This window comes from Ciona robusta, chromosome 8 (assembly GCF_009617815.1).
Source record: "Ciona robusta chromosome 8, ASM961781v2".
In the NCBI taxonomy this organism is placed as follows: domain Eukaryota; kingdom Metazoa; phylum Chordata; class Ascidiacea; order Phlebobranchia; family Cionidae; genus Ciona; species Ciona robusta.
Window position 1 is genome coordinate 4842374 of NC_143242.1, and position 21044 is coordinate 4863417.

The window sequence follows — 21044 nt, forward strand, 5'->3', positions numbered from 1 at the left end:
TAAATAGATAAACATTAAGTTTCCGTTAACTTACTTTTTCGTGTATATGAAGCAGTTTTACACAAACTCAAAAATACATATTAATATATTTTACCTTTTACGTACTTTTTTGCACTCGCAATTCTGGTACATACGAATTGATTTGTTTTTAAAAAAGACGGCAAATTACATCCGCTAGGTTGCAACAGAGATTTGTCAAATTGAAGTAATAGCACAGGGCGAGGCGCATCTCTTTCAATCAAGTTAGCTTTACTTTGATTTACCCCAGGCATATTTTTAAGTTGCAAATGATTTTCTTTTACGTCTTTGTTGAATGTAATTACATTACTCATCCCCCGTGACACATCAAACATAGCTTTAATACGTTCGCTAATTGGGTTCTATGCGGAGAATTCGTTATTTATATATATATAGCATTGCGGGGTAACACGGGACACCTTTAGAGGCACATGTCCAAATATCCTGATTGAGTTTTGAACAATTAACAACGGTTTATGGGATTCGTGAGAACACGGTTTTATAATTCTTTGAATATTCTTTGTTTGTTACCAAATGGCACAAGAAAATAGAATGAAAAGAGGTCCCATCTTCCACTAACCTACTATAGCATGAATCCAAAATATTTTTAAATTCAGGAAAAGGATTTTGAAGAAGTAGTCAGACGGAACTTGAAAGAAAAACAATTAAAAGCGTGTAGGCTATCCACAAACCCAAATACGAGGGAAAACTGTAATGACATTCTTCATTGCTGTAAATCTGATATCCGGACACTTTAGAAATGTAAAAAACTTTGTCCCAGGTAAGCATAGTGTGTATATATGAATGAATGAATGAATGAATGAAATATATATAGTAGGGGAAGATGGGACACTTTTAGCGCATATATAGTATCCAAACATCTTGATCGTGTTTTTACCAATTAACAACGGTCGATTGGAATCGTCAGGATAAGGTTTTATAATTCTTTGAAGGTTTTTTTGTTTACTACCAAGCGGGAAGAGAAAACAGAATGAAAATGTGTCTCATCTTCCCCCACCCTACTATATATTCTCTTCGGTCACGATAACAAAGGACACGGAGAATGCAAAGGAGCTTTCGTTGGTTTTGCGAACTAACCGTGAGACAGCACTAATGCTACTGTTTATAAGCTTTGAATAAACATATATTAGCGAGGTTAAACATATATGCTAACATGACGTGATGCGGGTATACAAACTTTCTGCAATTCAGTACAATATGTATAGACATATACGCATTGTTGATTTACGGTATTCTTGTCACATCTTCGACTGTCTATTGTTTTTCATGTAGCAGACCACAAGAAAACCGGAAAATTACGTAAAACAGTACACTTGTGTTATACCATAATGGGAAGCAGAGTGTAACAGTAATGACTCGCGCACAGGCACACTTACAGGTGTTGACAATATAATGCTTATTATTTCTTGTTCCAAAACAATAAAGGAACAACCGACACACTAGACTAAATAATGGCCACCAAAATATTAAATGTAGATAAGAACGCATTAGGAACGTGTACCAAACAGGCTTTAAGTTTACAACGATGAAAATTCGTTTCAAAATCGTAAATTAAATTGTGTGTATATTATGTATCTTGATTAATTTTTAACGACTGAAGACAATTTCTCGCTTTGTGAGATTAGTAGTTAATGATCGGCAAAATGCTCTTATACACATGAGGTCCCTAACCTTTTTCTCTCTTCTCACATTTGTTCTTTATACTGCGATCACGCTTGCATAATATATACAGTTTCGGTTTTACTTCAGTGCAAGAACAGACGGTACTTTTTAACTGCATGGAATACAATTTTTGCTCACAGCTCTAAGTGTTCAGAAATTTAAGATGGGCTTACAAAGGACGTGTATTAATGTACGAGGGTTCACCGCATGGCTCGCATGTATTTTCTTCGGAGAGGTAAATTTTCATTCATTACGCTTTTTTGTTAATAAAAAAATGAAGAGACAATTAAAACACGATAATGGTAAAACTGTTTTAAAGAAAAAAATAAAAAGTATGGATACTGAACCCTGATGTTTTATATGATTTTCTTTGCTGTTTTTATGCGTTGGTGATCTATATATATAGAGGAAAGGGCAAACGACTGCGTATATATATTGAGTTATTGACCGATATTGATGAAGTTATGTAACTCTGGACTTTACGTCGGTACGTGACTACACAAAACAGAGCTAATCCGGCATGTTGCGATTAAGAGCATTATTGGTTCTTAATTTGCGTTGATGTACAGATAAATTAAAAATAAAAAAACTACTATAAAATAACCTATTTACGACTATTAAATTGTCGTTTTGCACATAAGCAGTGGCTTGTTTGCTACCGCGTGGACAAACTTCTGTTTGCCGCAATATTTTTAACGAGACAGTGATTTACAACACTGAGTATATAAACGCATGCTACGAAGAGGTGATGCACCCCCGTTAATTATCTTGGCGTTATAGCAGCATGATATATAGTGCTGCTGTTAAACTCTATAGACCTGCCAAAACAAGATTAAACCGGTTTGAACTTTAAATTCAGGTGCTGGCAGGTACTTACACACGGAGCGTACTAACATCGATTGAGCGACGTTTTGAACTCCCCAGCACTATAACTGCCTTTATTGCTTCAAGCTATCAAATTGGCAACTTAACTGTGATGATTCTTGTCAGTTACTTGGGTAGTCGAGTGCACAGGTATAATACACAAACTATAAATCTATTGCCAAATTCTCGCAAAGGGTATAATCAGTACTTCGGATAACTATTTTAAGTATGTCGAATCTAAAAAAAGTATTGACGGTAACTTTATTTCTTTATTTGAACATTTTTAACCGCCGTTTGCAATATGCACAAAAAATCATTTTTATTTCTCATTAGTATAAAGCGACCACCCTTTCTTTTCAGACCTCGCTTTTTAGCCTTCGGCAGTCTTCTGTTGTTCACCGGGTACATGTTAGTCGTCTTGCCGCAGTTTCTCGGCGGTTTGTACGAATTCACAGATATATCAACCATTACGTCTAATTCGACCGAAAGTTTTACTTGCACAGCGTAAGTGGTATTTACGATTATTTGCAGCAATAACAATCAATTAACTACAGCCAGCGGTCAAACCAACTCGGGACTTAATGAGAAGCGATTTATAAAAACCAGGATACTCACCACACTAGCACGAATACAATACCTCAGTATTACACTGCCTTTTAAACAAAACCTAATTGTTAAATACCGTAGGACTGATCGAACCATACCTACGGCTGAGGCATGTGAGGATGATGAACAGACAGCAAAATCGAATCTTTACATACTAATCATTGTCGGCATCGTGGTGTGCGGCATTGGGGGAGCGCCCACACAACCACTCGGCTTGTCATACGTAGATGATCATTCTGCTGAACACAACTCAGCACTTTATATAGGTATGCTATCTGTATACTACAGTTACAATATATAGGCTGGGGTAAGACGGGACACCTTTAGCACATAATATTCAAATATCCTGATCGTGTTTTAAAGAATTAACACCATGCAGTCTATCGGAGTTGTGAGGATATACCGTTTTCTCTTTAAATGTTCTTTGCTTACTACCAAATGGGACGATAAATAGAATGCAAACGTGTCCCATATTCTCCCACCCTACCACACCATGTCTAGGTATTTAAAAACAGTATAACACAACTGTACAGCAACCGGCAATGTATTTGATTTGATACAAATCTTCTCTAATTTATGTGGGTAAGATTTTTGTCAAGTATCTATGTGATTTAGGCTAGATTTGACTCATATTTTACTCGATGATATTTTTCCCAAGGTATAATCACAACTATTGCTTTGGTTGGACCAGCATTTGGGTACGTGATGGGTTCATTCTTTTTAAAGATCTGGGTGGACGTCGGTTGGGTTGATCTTGGTAAGTCAGCATATATTATGGACTGGGGCAAGGTGGTCTTGTCCTTTCTCTTCCCATTTGACAGGGAATAATGAATATTTACATAATTATACGTATTCTCACAAATCTACAAAAATGTTGTTCGTTGTTAAAACAGCAATATAAAATTTGAGATATCGTGTTCCCCTCAGTATTCATATTAACCCATATCTTATACAAGCCTATATAATACTCGACTGTGTGTATACCCAAGTATATCGAAGAATTCTGCACGCTTGCTAAATGTTGAAATTAAGTGTAATGATTAACGTTAAGGTTCTAGTGTTACCTTTAGTTCGAGCTAAACACACTGTTCGAAGTTCAGGGTAATGGCTAGCTGTTACGACAAAGCAGTCCTTTAAGAAGCACACAAATTCTTAAAAACAGTGTACTTCTCTGTATGTTATACTCTATATTGGTTTACCACTCGTGACTCTCCACCCCGGTTAGGAGTCGCCATTAAATTGACCCTTTACCCTAAACATAATGATCAAAAAAATAAAATGAAAACAACTCCTATCCCACCCCCCCCCCCCCCCCCCTACACTATCGAAGGTATGTAGCCTACGCTAATATGTTAAAACTGTAGAGTCGATCAATATAACTCCGCGGCACCAGTCATGGGTTGGGGCTTGGTGGCTTGGTTTTATTGTGTGCGCTGTTGTGGTCGGTGTTGCTGGTATCCCACTGTGGTTCTACCCGAGCAAGCTGGATTTAGTGGAAAAGGATACAACTGACGCGGTAGGATTTTAACTAAAGGTTTCATTGTTGTCTAGTATTCTGCCATGGCCGGATGCAATGTTTGGCTGTATTTGTTTAATACTGCTTGATGATTCATCGTTTCAAAAGTGCAAATATTGACGTTGATATCATGTGCACTGATTGTTGTCTAATTAGACAAACATTAACCATATAGATTGCGTATGTATAAAACAAAATACATTTCTCTTAAGTCTGGCGAGCATATACATAACATAGTAGGGTGGGGAATGACCGGACACTTTCAGCACATAATATTCAAATATCCTGGTCGTATTTTAAACAATTAACAACGATCTGCGGTAGTCGTGAAGGTACGATTTTATAATTCTTTGATTGTTCTTTGTTTACTACCAGATGGGACGAGTAAAGAGAATGAAAGGTCTCCGATCTTCCCCCTACCTACTATATATAACTACATATAGGCCTTATTTGTCAATTTAAAAATCTGACGATCATTTATTGCTGGTTAGAATGAGGATGAATCAAAGAAATTGGCACCTTCGAAAAATCAAGTTGAAGAACCAAAAGACGAAGAACTTAACTTGAAGTAAATTTTACAATCAATAAATTAGAAAAAGGCAGTTTGGTGTAAAAATGACCGTTAACTGCGATATAAACTGTCTTTTTAAAAAAATTTAAAAAATTATATTTTATTTCGGATTCGATAAGTTGACAATAAATTACGCCTCGTAAGTCGTTAAACTTTATGTTGCGAATTTCGCATGTCATTCTATTAATTCCCAATCCCACGCACAATAAACTTAAACAGCTTCTCTAGACACATACATGCGGTTTATTAGGAAACGATTAATACTTAAGACAAAAAGTTTGTAGCACTAAACACTAATATAATAATACCAGGCGTCACAAAAACGTTTACGCCTCCCATGTGGTTTAATATTACTTCCCGTTTTTTTTTATGGATGTAACTTGCGCTTGACAAGTTTGACAACTTATCATTAGTAATCACTGGGTTGGAGCCATTGCCGTAAAGTGTCTTGCCCAAGGACACTTAATTATTTCCTTTATATTTCCTTAGAGGTATTGGACCAGCACTCGTCCGGCTATTCACAAACCCTCAGTACGTTTTAACGATCGTCATATTTACTACTGTTGGTTTTAAGATCGCTGGCATCGGAACCTTTATAGTAAAGTATCTTGAAGTCGGATTTGGCAAGTCAGCAGCGCAAGGAAGTTTTTTGATAGGTATATTGAAAATTAAATGCGTTTAAAATGATTTGAAATGCCAAATTGGCGTTTTAATTGATATTATGGGTTCTGCTTTATACACAATACTTTGGCATATTCCGTATCACCCCATATTTTTTCAGGAGCTATCAATTTACCATTCTTGATCGTTGGGACTCTGTTGGGAAGCATTATCATTAAAAAATGGCACTTGGAAAAAGTTGGGATCGTCCCGTTTGACCTTGTTCGGATTTACCTTATCATTCCTATGTCTGCTTCCAACGTTTTTTATTGGTTGCGATACGATCTCCCACGCAGGGTTAACAATGCCGTATCCTTCAAGCAGGTATAGTATAAAATATTCTAGTTTAATGTCATATTGTTAAATTACCAATCTTGTTTTATACATTATATAGTCAGGATATAGGTTCTGCGGAGAACAGCTGTAACTCAATGTGTCACTGCAATCCTACTATGTACACTCCAGTATGCGGTCCAGACAACATAACATATGTTTCTCCGTGTTATGCTGGTTGCACCGAGTCTTTTTCTGCGACTGGGAAAAAGGTAAACAAGATTTTAATCAGTTCCCAATCTTTGCATATAAGTTAACACTTATATATATACAACGGTTCATGACTTTGTACAACACAAAACACAGATTTAATGTATTGTGGGGTACAGTTAACGCCTAAATTAGTGAAGCTATTTTAGAGTGGTGGGCTACGGTTATATAAATCTGTTCTTTTTTTACAACCAAATTGAACACTAAAACAGAATTAATGTCCCATCTTATACCAAATTTCATTAATTAGAGTAAACGTTAGTAAGTCTAAAAATTAGTACATTTATAATAGGAATATACATCATGTTCATGTCTCGGATCCAATAGTACGGATTTTAAAATGACAGTTGGTCGGTGTTCAGTGAGTAACTGCGAGGACGACATCTGGTATGTTATTGTATCCAAGTCGTTGGCAAACTTCTTCAGTGGTTTGGTCATTACCGGTATCATGATATTGAAGTTAAGGTATTATTGTGTGTATTTAATGAGTTTAAAAATAACACTACCGATATTAAAGTTTGCATTTAAAACGGCGCTACCGTTTTTAGGTTACTCTATATAATTTTACTGATTTAAATGTTTTGTTTACTTTATTTTCGTTGGAAGTTTAACTTGAAAATAATTAATTATAAATGGTTCGTTGTTTGCTATAGGTGTAACGACAAGACTACTTTCTTTAAATTAAATGTAAATATGATTTTAATTGTGTATAAGCGTGTTTTAACAACTGTCTTTTGTGGCTTTATTCTGCCTCTCCGTTTAAAATTAGAAACAAATACTATAAAGTACTGTGGGGAAAATGGGACACTCTTAGCGCATAATATCTAAATATCCTGATCATGTTTTAAACAATTAACGATTCATGCGAGTCACGAGGATAGGTTTTGTATATCTTTAAATTTTCTTTATTTGCTACAAAATCGGACGAGAAAACAGAATAAAAAAATGTCCCATCTTCCCCCACCCTACTATATTATAGTTATTTTTTATATGTATTTTTAAATTTATTATTATTATATAGTAGAGTGGGGGAAGATGGGACACCTTTTCGTTTAGTTTTCTCTTTCCATTTGGTAGTAAACAAAGAACATTCAATGAATTATAAAACCGTATCCTCACGACTTCCACAGACCGTTGTTAATTGTTTAAAACGCGATCAGGCTATTTGGATATTATGTATTAAAGGTGTCCCATCTTCCCCCATCCTACTATAGTTATTATTACAGCTATTATTATATAGTTACTATTGTAGTTATTAATCATCCGCCGTCATTTTTTATAGGTGTGTTTCGCCACAAGACAAATCATTTGGAATAGGAATTGGATTACTGGTATATCGACTGTTAGCTGCAGTTCCAAGTCCCATTATATTTGGATCTGTTATTGACAATTCTTGCTTGTTTTGGAGCCAAAAGCCATGTAGCAACAGGCATTACTGCACCGTGAGTTAAAACTGTTTTAAAGTTCTATACGGCCGGCTTGGTCTTGTTATACTTGCATAATAAGTTCAGTGTATTCTTTGTTACACTACATAACATATCGTACTTTTTGTGAGAAAGCTTCGTTTACACTATAGCTTTCTTAAAATAATACAATCAGTGTAATGAATTTTACTGTGACAAATGTGTCCAGCACTTGATTTGTATTTGAATGTAATTATTTCCTTTTATCGCTCTATATACCTTACACACTTTGTTTGCTTAATTAAACTGAAAATACATAGTCATCGTGACTATAATACATTCTGTTGTATCATTCGTTTCCGTGTATGTTAATATGTGTGTTCACTTGGAATGATTATTTGAGATTCATACTGTTCGGATGGGTCGAATTTAAAAAAATACCGTCTTACAACGTCGAATATTCGGATTCGGCTAATCCCAAATGGTCACCATCACTTGTTTATCAACTCGACAGATTATAGAATATAGGGCTATAGGCATAACGCATAGCTTTTTACTGCGCATTATATAGGATAAGTCTATATATCCCATGACTACGAATGTAATGTACATGCGTCTAATAGTTTTTGTTGCTGCAGAAATGAGTCTAGGAAGAAAACAAATACTTTGCATGGGAACAAAAACGAATCTAAAAGTGAATGACGACAAACATTGGTGTTGATGTCCAAAGCAAGGGGCGTTTTTTTCCTCGCCCTATCTGTTATAGTAAACCAAGATCATTAAAAGAATTATAGATCGGGATTCTCACGTCTCCCATATAGTCCATCGTTGTAAGTTGCTTAATACACGACTTTTAATTATTCCAGTAAGTGGATTTTAGTGCACCGTACTTACATAGGTTAATCTATATACTGCTGGTGCACGAGATAATTTTCAGATTAAGGTTTAGATTGATGAGTAGGAAGTGTTTCCAAGTGAAGTCATCGTCTGGCCTAAAATCTTTCTTTCTCCACAGAAAACAAAAACGCGCCTTTAAATCTTTTTCTCATTGCACCAATTTAAAACCCCACACGTATACACTGCTCTTCAGAATAAATGCTGTTTGCAAAAATATAGTGCACCGTACTTACATAGGTTAATCTATATACTGCTGGTGCACGAGATAATTTTCAGATTAAGGTTTAGATTGATGAGTAGGAAGTGTTTCCAAGTGAAGTCATCGTCTGGCCTAAAATCTTTCTTTCTCCACAGAAAACAAAAACGCGCCTTTAAATCTTTTTCTCATTGCACCAATTTAAAACCCCACACGTATACACTGCTCTTCAGAATAAATGCTGTTTGCAAAAATATGGAAACGAACACTGCAACAGAAAGCACAGAAACGAAAGCTTACAGAGTAAGAAGTAACCGTTGCAGTTATCAATAGTAGTTGCTACTTCTTTTATCGGCCTTGTACTGTGGGTTTTAACTCTCATGCCTCCTTCAACGCTTCACTCAGTGTTTCCCTTCGAATCACATTTAAATCAACTATTTGGAGAATTGCTTATGATTGCATCATTTGCATGGATCCTGTATAATTATCATAGTAGCGTTTTTGGTTGGTCCTTCTATTATTTCAAAAACCAAAAGATATCGCGACCAGTTTTGTGTTTGTATGAAATTAAATATAATTTTATACAAATTAAATATGATTTTATACAAACAAATTCGTATAATTTTAAAATTAAATATAATTTTTAACTACAAAATTGGCCTACGAACATCAACACTCCCCTTTAGCTTTCCGAGACTGGTCGTTTCGCTTTGGTGATTTCGCATCAGGTTGTAAAGGAATTAAATCTTGAGTTGACAATTCTTGCTCTTTAGTATTTTATACTTATAAAGTAACTAGTCTAAAGCGATACTGAATTAATACTGTCTTTATACCTGCCTATGTAATGTCTACGTTAACGGAGAAAAGAAGCGCAGAGCTTGGAGCTTTAGCTATTCCATCAAAGCGGCCACGAAATGAATACGAAGTCGCAACTTATGAAAATCAGAAATCTGTCGTTGCACATGGCCCGCCTCGAACATCAAGTCTGCTGGCCCCAATTATGCTACTGACGGGTCATGAGGGGGAAATCTACAGCTCCAAATTCCACCCGGAAGGCAACATGATAGCTTCAACTGGCTTTGAAAGGTTAATCTATTTGTGGAACGTGTATGGTGAATGCGATAACTTTCATGTCATAAAAGGGGGTCATAAGGGAGCTGTACTTGATCTACAGTTCAACACAGATGGGTCTAACATTATCACAGCCAGTACTGACAAAACTGTTGGTCTTTTTGACTCCGAAACAGGAGAGCGAATAAAACGAATGAAAGGCCATAATGGTATTGTTAATACTTGCACAACAGCAAGAAGAGGTGACCCATTGGTTGCGTCGGGTAGTGATGATTGCACCGTAAAAATATGGGACACTAGACGAAAAGGGGCAATCAAATCAATTCAGTTAACGTACCAAATTACAGCGGTTTCTTTTAACGATACATCGGAAAGTGTTATTACTGGTGGAATTGATAACGTTATTAAAGTTTGGGATATTCGCTCGGAAAAATCGTACATTGAACTCCAAGGACATGCAGACACTGTCACTGGCCTCGCAGTTAGCAAGGATGGCTCATTCGTTCTATCGAATTCAATGGATTGCACAATGAGGAAATGGGATATACGACCATTCGCACCACAACAAAGATGCACTAATCTATACATGGGTCACAAACATAACTTTGAGAAGAATTTGTTAAGGTGCAGCTGGTCTCCAGATGATAGTAAGATAGCAGCTGGGTCTTCGGACAGGGACGTGTGTGTTTGGAACGCTACAAACCAGCAGTTGATTTACAAGTTACCGGGCCATGATGGCTCAGTGAACGACGTACAATTTCATCCATTTCAACCCATAGTTATGTCGTGTTCAAGTGACAAACAAATATATCTTGGTGAAATACAATGAACATACTATATAGCTGGAAAACTAAATGAATTGCCACATCTGTGCTCGCTGCTACACCATCCTGCATTTTAAACTCTGAACTTTGTTGTACATATTTTGTAATAATAAAGAATAGAACAATCAACTTGTTTTTAATTAGTGTTTGGTCAACGTGAAAATGCTAAAAAGGTATCAGCACTTTGCATTACCACTCAAATGGTGTTGTATTGCCATACATTTTGTCAGATACAATATCATCATCATAAAGCGTTTTAATTTTTGTGATCAATATTTCTAACTGATTTCCATTTTTACCCGAAATTGCAAAAATTTCCAAAGTAGGATCTAATAACTTTACTTGATTTACAAACTCCGGAAAATTGTCTGTAGACTCTCGTAGGTCCATTTTGTTTGCAACTACAATGCAGGGTCTTTCAGTCAAACTGGTATCGTAATAATGAAATTCGTTTTGTAAATGGTGTAACTGCATCCAAGGTTCTGGCATTGACATATCCACAATATAAAGCAGAAACCTGCAACGTTCTATATGACGAAGGAAACGAATTCCAAGTCCTTTGTTTTTGTGCGCTCCTTCAATAATACCAGGTGTGTCTGCTATCGCGATTTGTGTAAAGTCACTGAAATGCATTATCCCAACATGAGGTCTTAATGTAGTGAAACTATAATCACCAATTGCAGGGGTTGCTCTGGTCAATGCTCGTAGTATAGTAGACTTACCAGCATTAGGAAACCCCACCAATCCACCATGAGCAAGTGTTCGCAGTTCAGCAATGACTACCATACTCTCACCTGGCGTACCTCGAGTGCATTTTTCAGGTGTAGTATTAGTACTACTCACAAAAAACGAATTACCTTTTCCACCAATACCCCCGATACACAGCGTCTGTTTTTGACCATGTGTCATTAGATCAGCTAAAATTTCTCTTGACTCTTCTTTCCTTAAATACGTCCCAACAGGTAGTTTTATAAGCAAGGAATGCCTAGATTTACCAGTCCCATTATATTTGCCACCATCTTCTCCATCTTTCGCTTTATAAAAAGATTTCACATTTTCTAATGACTTAACATTTCTATCAGCAATAGCAACCACATCTCCACCATTACCCCCATCTCCCCCACAAGGTCCTCCAAACTCTGTGTTTTTATCCCGGAGGAAAAACGATCTTCCGTCTCCCCCAGCTCCTGAAGAGATCCGCATCTTCTTATGATCAATAAACTTCTTCGCTAATTTCTTTTCCGAGAGCACTGCTTTTCTGGGTCTGATTTTTTTCTTACACAGAACACAGGTAGTATGGAGTGTCCGGAATGGATTACTAGCCAGCCAGAAAATTTTAACTATTGAGAAATTCATGCTACTACCTACAACAATACAACAAATATATCTTGTTAACACATGTTACATTTAACAATACACCATTTATGAATAATAGTCCCAAGACATTAATAATAATCTATATGTTACATTTCTAACAACATACAAAACAGCCTAACACCAACTTCAAACACGCTGTGTTAAAGACAAAAGCCTGGCTGTAGCAGCCACAAAACGTTCTCATAAAATATGCAGTGAATGTGAAAAGTACAACAAAAGTGCATGAATGGATACTAAAAGTCATTTAAATCCCTATTCCAAAAGTGGAGCTTTTTCGCTTGATGGTACAACAGATGCAAGGTAAAATAGTGACTTTTTGGGCCCCTTTTCGCAGGGGTACAGACTTGTATATGATGGTAAATCACCATTTCTGTCTTTTATGTAAGCCAGGTCTCCATTGATGCTTAGCTGAGAAACAGTGTGTGTTTGTATTGTATTAACAATAATAACAATAGATATAATCCTAATATTGTGATTTAATAATGCATACATTGTGTGGGCAGGATTTGCTACACACATCCTTGCTTTGTTGTATCACTGACAATGTTAACAGGAACTTACCTTTTTGGGTTTACTAGTACACTGCGCAACACAAAGAATAAACAGCACACACACAGTACACATCCAGAATGTGATCAAAGCTAGCTCTGGGAAACCATAACGACCATATTTCCTGAAAAATTGATCGCATTTTTAAATACAGAAAAAATGCACTTTAGTAAATATCTTAAAAAAATATCAGTATAAAAATCTGATGTACCTCATCAGACAGTCCCCATGTGTTGGTATGAACATTAGACCAGTAATATTCATCATCATCTGTAAGAAATTGGCCCTCGATTTTTAAATCAGGCGAGAAGTAGCTACGTCTGGCAAAAAATCAAAATAAGACAATTTTTTGCGAAATTTAAACTGAACTTACATGTTGGAGTTGGTTTGTAAGTTTGATTCCACTCGGTCATCTAATGTGGTCTTGGATCCAAAACCATCAGTGTTTAACATGAGTTGCTTGTTAAAACCTGGGTATTGTGTGTTTATCTCTGGGTTTCTTCGTCCATACTGCAGTAGATGAATAAATTAAGGAATGTAACTGTCATGTTAATACGGCTAGATTTTTTTTACTTAGTCGACTTTCATAACTAAAATGCAAGCAGGAATATCCAGTTTATTGAATACTAATGTTACTTCGATTACTGTGTTTTATATGCAAATAAAATGAAGTTTAACGCTCTTCTTTAACACAAGAAAAAGGGGCAAAAATTACAATACAGACCAGAACAGTGGGAACCATGATTAAGGCAATGAATTATTGACATTATTTCTACATTCAACAATGGTCTGGTCGCCTGGATAAGATTCACGCTGATAGGTGACGTACGATTTAGCCCTAGGTTACGGGAACGTCTTGCGGCAGTGCAACTTATTGATCTTGGCGGAGTTATTATATTCATTATAACATTGAGTGTTCTGTTTCATACACCCCGTGCTCGTATGCCAGTTGACACATGTCCTTTATATATAGCTGACAGTTTAAATAACTCATGGGGGAACACTGACAAAATCATAATGCCAATTTTTAATTATTTCTGTGCTGACAGAACTTTCAGTGCAAAGAAATGTAGGATAGAGAGGAACTGAAATGCAACTTTGGAAGCAACTGAAATTACTGTCAAAACCTGATTATTTGAGACTTTCTTGTGGCAATATTGTCAGTGGTACATGGGTTGTTTACTGTCAGCCGTACCTAAAACAGGTGTCAACTCATAAGTGGGTATGAGGTGTATGAAACAAAACACCCAGCTCTACCAAGGCACCTTATGGGTTGTCAGATGTAAAAATGACTAAAATTAGACAAGCTGTCCTTAGCCTACCATAATACAGCACACAACACATAAAACACATACAGTGAATAGCCTACTGAATACAATATAGCCTACTAAAAAAAAAATAGCCGCAAAAATCTAGGATTTCCTATGAAAACACACAACACATACCTCAATAACAAACACTTGATGCTTTCCACCAACATTGACATCAATGATTTCTGTCTCAGCTGGTGAAGACATCAATGAGTTAAAGAACTGCATAGAATCTGATGCAGACTGCATCATACTTTGCATTATACGGTCAGTGGCTTGCATGGCAGGGTGGTTGAACAACTGAAATTTGTAAATACTGAGTTTGTAAAGAAGAATTAGTTTTGAACATATGATTGTATATGGGATTTAAATGCTAAATTTAGCAAAAATTAGTGCTGTTATTATAAGTTTATTGTTTATGGTAAACAAAAAACAATAGTAGATATTTTTATATAATATGAACTAATGTGATACTTAGCTATAATTATTTAAACCACAAAAGATTTACATAAATGTAAAGGTTCACTATACTCACCTGTGAAAACAAATCATCACTTTGTGAAAAGAATGAATCATCTTGTGAAGGCTCATCATTCAAAAATAAATCTCCCGTGAAAAGTTCTATATGCTGCTTCTGATTAGAGAGCTGTAATGAAAAAAAAATTACCCGGTATTTTGATGACATTCTGTATTACATGCATTATAATAATACAATAGCCAATAGGCAATAGCTACCATGTCTTGTCTTTTCTGTGCAGCTGGTACAGCACTACTGCAACCAAACCTACAAGCAGTGGAGTCTGTTGAATACGCCTCATCACAAGCTGAGGAAACAATTGTTGTAATTAATTACACAAGTTTTAGATAAACATAACTTTTTTTTTAATCTTTATTGATAGCAGACAAAAACATATTTTCCAACTTGTTATAAGTTAATATCACAAGTTTTATATAGACATAAATGTGATTTTTTTCATTCATAATTGATAGCAGACAAAAAATATTTTTTCCAACAACTAAAAATGTGATTTATTTTGTAAATAACAATATAAAATAAAATAACACACAGTTTATATAAGGAAAAGACCAGCCCACATGAAAATACTGATGAACAATTTCAAGCCTCAGGCCAGTTAGGCAGTTAGTATTACAAAACAACAACAATCTTCCAGATATTATATCCCATGCTTCCATTGTTTATAAATAAAAGATAATTTTCTGGCTTTTAATTAAAAAACGAAATATGATGTAAATTCTGTAGAATGTTTTAACTTGCACTGTTCATTGTTAATTCTTATGTAGTGACACCATTTTTTAATAACACATCTTTTAAAAGAACAATAAAAATTGGCCATATCTAAGCAGTAGGTCTTTGACAATCAGAAATGACTAATTTTACTCTTTTACCTACCTACCTAAATTAAAGCCCATTTCTGAGTGACAAATGCATATCAAACAAACAGCAAATAAATTCAATTTGTTTCTATAAAAAGCAGAAAAAGAGTCACATGATTTTAAATGTAACATGTAACTAACTTTTCCTCACAGGGCTGGAAAACGACGGTCGTTATAATACAGGTGTTCATACACCTCGTGCCAGCTTACGAGTTACCGTGCATGTTATTTTGTGGGTGCTTTTTTATAATTTACCTGAATTGCATTCCTCAAGTGTTGAAGTTACATTAACTGGAATAGACATCCATTCACAAATCGTGTAAAGTCTGCATCCGCGATCACATGCAGATACATCAGCTTCGTCCTGAAATCAGAAGAAATTTGATTTAATTCGTTACAATACAGAAATTACATGCAATAAATAAAAATTAAGCACTGATAAACAATTCATTTCTTAATGTATAATTTTAATATATTTAAACTAAATTAAACAGTGATGACACTGTGTAGTGTATATTACAAACTTTATGTGAAATTATAAGAAATGGCATTATACACACAGGTGACTGAGCAGAAGGTTTTCTAACTGGCACAGCAGCGACTAGCACGGTAGCACCCAATCATTTTTAAAATATAAGTATATAGTTTATTACACACAACTTACCATATTTGCTGCACATTGTTTGTTGCAATCAGGCGTTTCTCCCATAAAAGTATCAAACGCATCACCGCTTAGGACTACATTGTTTACACAGCCAAAAAGAACAACGAGTACGCTATACACAAACATTGCACCTATACCTCGAGTTTCGACCATAACATAAAGTCCTGAACTGTAACGCCTTTATTGTATAAACAGAAACACGTCCTACCAAAATCACTGTTCGACAGAAATGGTAAACAAACCACTTTGCAAACAGACCCTTGGTTCTCTGCTACCGCCTGGCGATAGCCTACATTTACGCACATATGTATTGGGGACAGTAACCTATACTTTGTGCTGCAGCCTGCAGACTATAAGCACAGATGAGAGAGGCCACTCGTAAACTCGTTATCATAATACATCTGTGCTATAAGCAAAGAGATTAAAAGATGGTTTTAATCTCTTTGCTATAAGTATTAAATTACACAACGTTTTTAAAAACCTTTTTATTTTTCGGTCGATAAACGCGATTTTTAAGTAAATTTCATGTGAATATTATTGTATAACATCGCTCTAATATGCAGTACGTAGCCTATCAGTCGCTATGCGGTTTTCACAGTGCTGGCAATTGAACCAGGCTTTGGTGCCTTGGCACCAAGGTATCTCCCTTTGTTTTCAAACAAAACCGGGGGCTCGTATGTCATGTTAAACTTAGTAACTCGCTTTACCGAGTCAAATGAATCAGTCGACGCTGTCTCCGCTTTAAGGTCTTCAACGTTGTCTGTATTCTGTGGACTAGCAGCGGCCAACATAGCAAGAGCAAGTGCTTCTTTTTCTCGCTCTCTTAAACGTTTGCTTCTTTCCGAAAGCTCCGCGTTTCGCAGTTTCTCCGAAAGGTCCGCTATGTCAAAGAAGAAGTCATTCGACGGTACAGTATGACGAGTAAACATGTTTAACTGGGCAAACGAATGATGGTTTCTTTTTGGTCTGTCACTACGTCTTGAAACCTCATTTCTTTCCTGCTGCAATGCAAGTACAGTAGCCAAGTCGACGTTCAACACTTTGCGTTCGTGTTGTACTTGACTAGACTGCAACTTATGGGAACTACTGGTAGGTTTCTTTCTCAAACTTTCCGAAGTATTTTTAATTTCCTTCGACTCGGTCGGCGAAACGATATCTATCGCTTGCATCTGAACCGCATCGTGTCTTTTGTAAATCATATTGTGAGGAGCATCGGTATCTGTTTCGTTAAAATCATCTTCATTGTTGGATTTAGCAACGACAGCTAACACATCGACGTCGTTTTCGTTTTCAGCTGTTTCCTGGATTGCTTCGAACCCGCTCAAAAGTCGACGAGATTTTGATTTTGATATTTTCTTAGGCTCACTTCCCAGCGACAAGGAAGAAATATTTTGCTCATTCGTATTTGAGCCTAGATCAGTTTCCACCTGGTATAGATAATTAAGATAATCAATATATATAAATATAGTATATTGTAGGGGAAGACGGGACATATTTAGCAAATAATATTAGGATCCTGTTTTAAACCATTAGCAACGGTCTATATGGGAGTCATGAGAATACGGTTTTATACTGTCCTTTATTTACCACCAAATGGGACGATTACATAGAATAAAAAAGTGTCCTATTTTTCCCCACCCTACTATATGTATACACATCATACGATTTTTGTCTCATTTCTGTTTAAAAACTAAAACTATACTTTACTTCAAACGGCACATAAATATTACAGTTCAATTTGTAAAAGGAAGAAGCCTCAGTAAAACTAGTTATCTATAGAAAAACAAAGTTTAATGCTCACTGACATTTCTATTAAATTCTGCCAACACATTTTCCTCGGGCGGTGGCCAATACATAAGTGGGGCCACATTATCTGAAATTTCCCCCTCAAGAATTTTCCGGCGAACTTGGCGCATAGTGAGATGAGGAGCTTTCTCGTGAACCAGTGCCATTTTGTAAACATCAGTAGGTAATGAAGGCGTTGAATTCCTAATGAATGTAAGATAAACAGTATACAAAAAACTTACTTAAACCAAAATATAGAAAGAGCAGTATCTATAGGCTATATATTTGCGTTGTTTGGCAAAACACGCGGCGGTTCATAAATCCTAGGGTCATGACAGCCTACTAAAGATATCTTTAGTAGGCTATATATCATTGGTAGGCCATGGGTTGGTCACTAGCAAGTTGTCCAAATTTCCAAAGAGTAGGGTAAAAACAATCACCCACAAAGTTGTCTACGTGTTAACTCGTAATCGGGGACGAAGTGTATGAAACATCCGCTAAAAAAGGCTAATCTGTCATCGTAAGTGTGCCGATTAGGGTTAAAGAAGCTGTACGGTTTAGGAAAATTCTGTGCAACCTATATATACCACTTTGGGTTTTCGACAATTTACGATGCGCACGTTCTAGTTTTAAGAAACAGCAGGAAACACGGTGTTGCAAGATCTATAGTGAACTTACACGCAGTACCGTTCATGGTGCTTTCGATTCTTTGTTTTCAAACAATCCGGACACGATTCAGCTCCTAATATCTCACAGTGCTCACGTGCCATTAACGTGTTCTTATTTGTGAGCATTCTAGTTAACGACCTGCATGGTGAAAACGTGTTACATAAGACCTTATTACCTATATATAATAAGTACAACTTTTATAATACCTTCCTTCAATTTGTATATCTGGCACTTCCGTGCACCGGACACACCGATCTTCGGTCATGGTGTAAGAACCGAGAGAGGATTTGGCTTTGGATGAAACCCAACTTGATTTCTGTTAAAATAAGAACCTCAGTTACTAAATCGAACGTGAAGGCTATATTTTGACTTCACAAATATATCAGGTACTGTACCGTGGGAGAATATGTTAAGACACCTTCTCATTCTATTTTATGGTCCCATTTGGTAGTAAACAAAAACCATTCGAAGAATTATAAAACCGTATGCTCATAACTCTTAAAGTATACGGTTGTTAATTGTTTAAAACGCGATCAGAATATTTGGATAGTTTGTGCTAAAGGTGTCCCGTCTCCCCTCACCCCTACTAAATATGATCATATAACAGATGCACGGGTGTTCTAAAACAAGGGAATCTCTTTACGTTTCACCTGGCTCATGTTATACAATCAACTATAGCTTATATTTAGCAATTTAAAAAAATCAACATCACGTCACACCTCATCCGGCAAAGAATCTGAAGACCGTGGTAAAACAACATCGATCGATCTCTTTCCCCAAGCGTTCTTCGCCGTCGGTCTTGAACCTTCTGCTGAAGTTTGCTGTGCTGCGTTAACCATGACGGCCCTGTGGTAAAAGTTTGCGTTAAATATTGTAGATTTTATCTTGTAGATCAGCAATACACTTTATAACTAAGCGTTTGAAAAAAAATAATAAACATAACTTGCTTTATCCTTACCAAGATTTATTGCTGGGGGAAATAATGTAGGCCCATATGTCGACCTATAAAAGTCAACAGCCTAAGAAACACAGCAAAAGTAAACGGGTGTGTGGTAGCCTATAACTTAAATTTAGTTTAATTTTATCGCGCAAAAGTGTGTAGGCCTAACTATTGATCATGGTAAATTCTTGGCGAAATGCTCTAGATCTATAAAAAGGATAAATGAACAACCAAAACAAACGCGGAAAACAAACCTATAATTTCCGCTTCTTACACGTTTATTTATTTGCCGCACAAGCCTCGGGGATGAAAGCTCCTGTCGTGGGGAAGTCAATGGAACATCAGTTGGTCGTTTGGACATGATTTTGGTCAAATTGGTGAACTTGGTAGGATTAACTTTCTCGTATCCTCTTTGCAACATGATGAGAGAATCTCCTAAAGTCTCTCGGATGAAAGTTGGGGTAGGAGACTGCGCCATTGCTATGGCATCTTCAGGCGAAACGTATTTGTCTGCAAAAACATCTGTTTACACTTTTAAAGCTTGTTACCTGCCATACTCTTATAACTGCACAATTTTGTTCAAGATACTGATTCTGGTGACGCGGAGATCAAATTTGTCTTCCGTGTTATGACGACTGGCGTTTTTAGTTCACCAGGATAACTTAAACTATATACAATTATTAACCTACCATTTTTGTTGGGTGTCGACTGTTTAATTCTAGCTGGTGACGAAACAGGTCTTCGTCCACTTCGACTGAATGTTCGGTTGGCATTAAAACTGTACTGAAAACCCAAACCCGGATCAAAGGTCTTTCGCAACTTTGAAGAAGTAGTCGTCGCAGATCTGCTGCCAGTTACCATGCTTACGGTAATTATTTACTTGAATTATTTGACCACGACAAACTGAATAAATAGTGTTGAAAGACTCTACCGACGCTTTCGTAAAGTTAAAATAATATTGACACGTTCGAATGAACAAAGCCTCGTTAAACGCTTTCCTCCTGTATGATTTTAAACGTGACAGACACGAAACACAGTCCACACCTCTTACGTTTACGGATTGAAGGTTGTGCAAACTGATCGCCATATGGATCGTCGTCAACGAGGCAAACGTAAAAACAAAAGGAGAATGAAAGGCTGGTGTTAGGTGACAGGAGGCATGTTTCGCTGGGCGAACAAAGGAACAAACAAACACGAGGATCGTTGTCATACAAACATGGCTACAATAGGAAGGTAACAAATTAGCGGCAATTTCCCGAAACTTTCATGTTTTAGCTTTAAAGTGGCAAGAATAACTCCTATTCCAATACCGCATCTGCTTAAAGAAAAAAATAGCGAATATATTCGAAACTAGGGGGTCTTAGGTGTAACGTGATTACAGTTCTCTTATTTTACGACAGAAAACGTGAACTTCCAAGTTAGTAGCGGCTTTTAGGCCATTCTGTATGATTAATAAGTCTGTTTAAAGAGCAGGGCTTTCACCAAGTCCCGGCCGTTACACAT

General features: G+C 36.4%; 5 protein-coding genes across 6 annotated transcripts; 2 read left to right on the forward strand and 3 right to left on the reverse strand.

The window, feature by feature from the left end:
- The first annotated feature begins 1747 nt into the window (after positions 1-1747).
- LOC149732574 (solute carrier organic anion transporter family member 1C1-like) lies at positions 1748-7942 on the forward strand. The gene is made up of 12 exons (XM_089883114.1): positions 1748-1936; positions 2561-2715; positions 2926-3069; positions 3253-3437; positions 3830-3928; positions 4536-4687; positions 5179-5255; positions 5748-5914; positions 6040-6247; positions 6313-6463; positions 6754-6926; positions 7744-7942. The coding sequence occupies exons 1-12, from the start codon at positions 1865-1867 to the stop codon at positions 7910-7912; spliced, it is 1752 nt and encodes a 583-aa protein (XP_089739240.1). The 5' UTR covers positions 1748-1864; the 3' UTR covers positions 7913-7942.
- Positions 7943-9664: 1722 nt separating this feature from the next.
- LOC149732575 (U5 small nuclear ribonucleoprotein 40 kDa protein-like) lies at positions 9665-10981 on the forward strand. Its single transcript, XM_089882665.1, has one exon. The coding sequence runs from the start codon at positions 9802-9804 to the stop codon at positions 10855-10857; it is 1056 nt and encodes a 351-aa protein (XP_089738791.1). The 5' UTR covers positions 9665-9801; the 3' UTR covers positions 10858-10981.
- Positions 10973-12208, reverse strand: LOC149732576 (mitochondrial ribosome-associated GTPase 2-like). The gene has a single exon (XM_089882663.1). The coding sequence runs from the start codon at positions 12206-12208 to the stop codon at positions 11042-11044; it is 1167 nt and encodes a 388-aa protein (XP_089738789.1). The 3' UTR covers positions 10973-11041.
- An 8-nt stretch (positions 12209-12216) lies between these two features.
- On the reverse strand, positions 12217-16391 carry LOC149732577 (uncharacterized). Of its 2 annotated transcripts, XM_089882667.1 has the most exons (9): positions 16148-16391; positions 15739-15847; positions 14824-14912; positions 14624-14734; positions 14224-14388; positions 13152-13288; positions 12990-13098; positions 12791-12902; positions 12217-12637 (listed from the first exon to the last, which is right to left on the reverse strand). In XM_089882667.1, the coding sequence occupies exons 1-8, from the start codon at positions 16298-16300 to the stop codon at positions 12804-12806; spliced, it is 972 nt and encodes a 323-aa protein (XP_089738793.1). In that variant the 5' UTR covers positions 16301-16391; the 3' UTR covers positions 12217-12637; positions 12791-12803. The 2 variants fall into 2 exon arrangements, with proteins under 2 accessions (XP_089738793.1, XP_089738792.1); XM_089882666.1 differs by lacking the exon at positions 12990-13098.
- Positions 16392-16617: 226 nt separating this feature from the next.
- LOC149732578 (uncharacterized) lies at positions 16618-20958 on the reverse strand. The gene is made up of 7 exons (XM_089882662.1): positions 20231-20958; positions 19796-20051; positions 19321-19447; positions 18808-18917; positions 18611-18739; positions 17953-18136; positions 16618-17574 (listed from the first exon to the last, which is right to left on the reverse strand). The coding sequence occupies exons 1-7, from the start codon at positions 20400-20402 to the stop codon at positions 16729-16731; spliced, it is 1824 nt and encodes a 607-aa protein (XP_089738788.1). The 5' UTR covers positions 20403-20958; the 3' UTR covers positions 16618-16728.
- Positions 20959-21044: the final 86 nt, after the last annotated feature.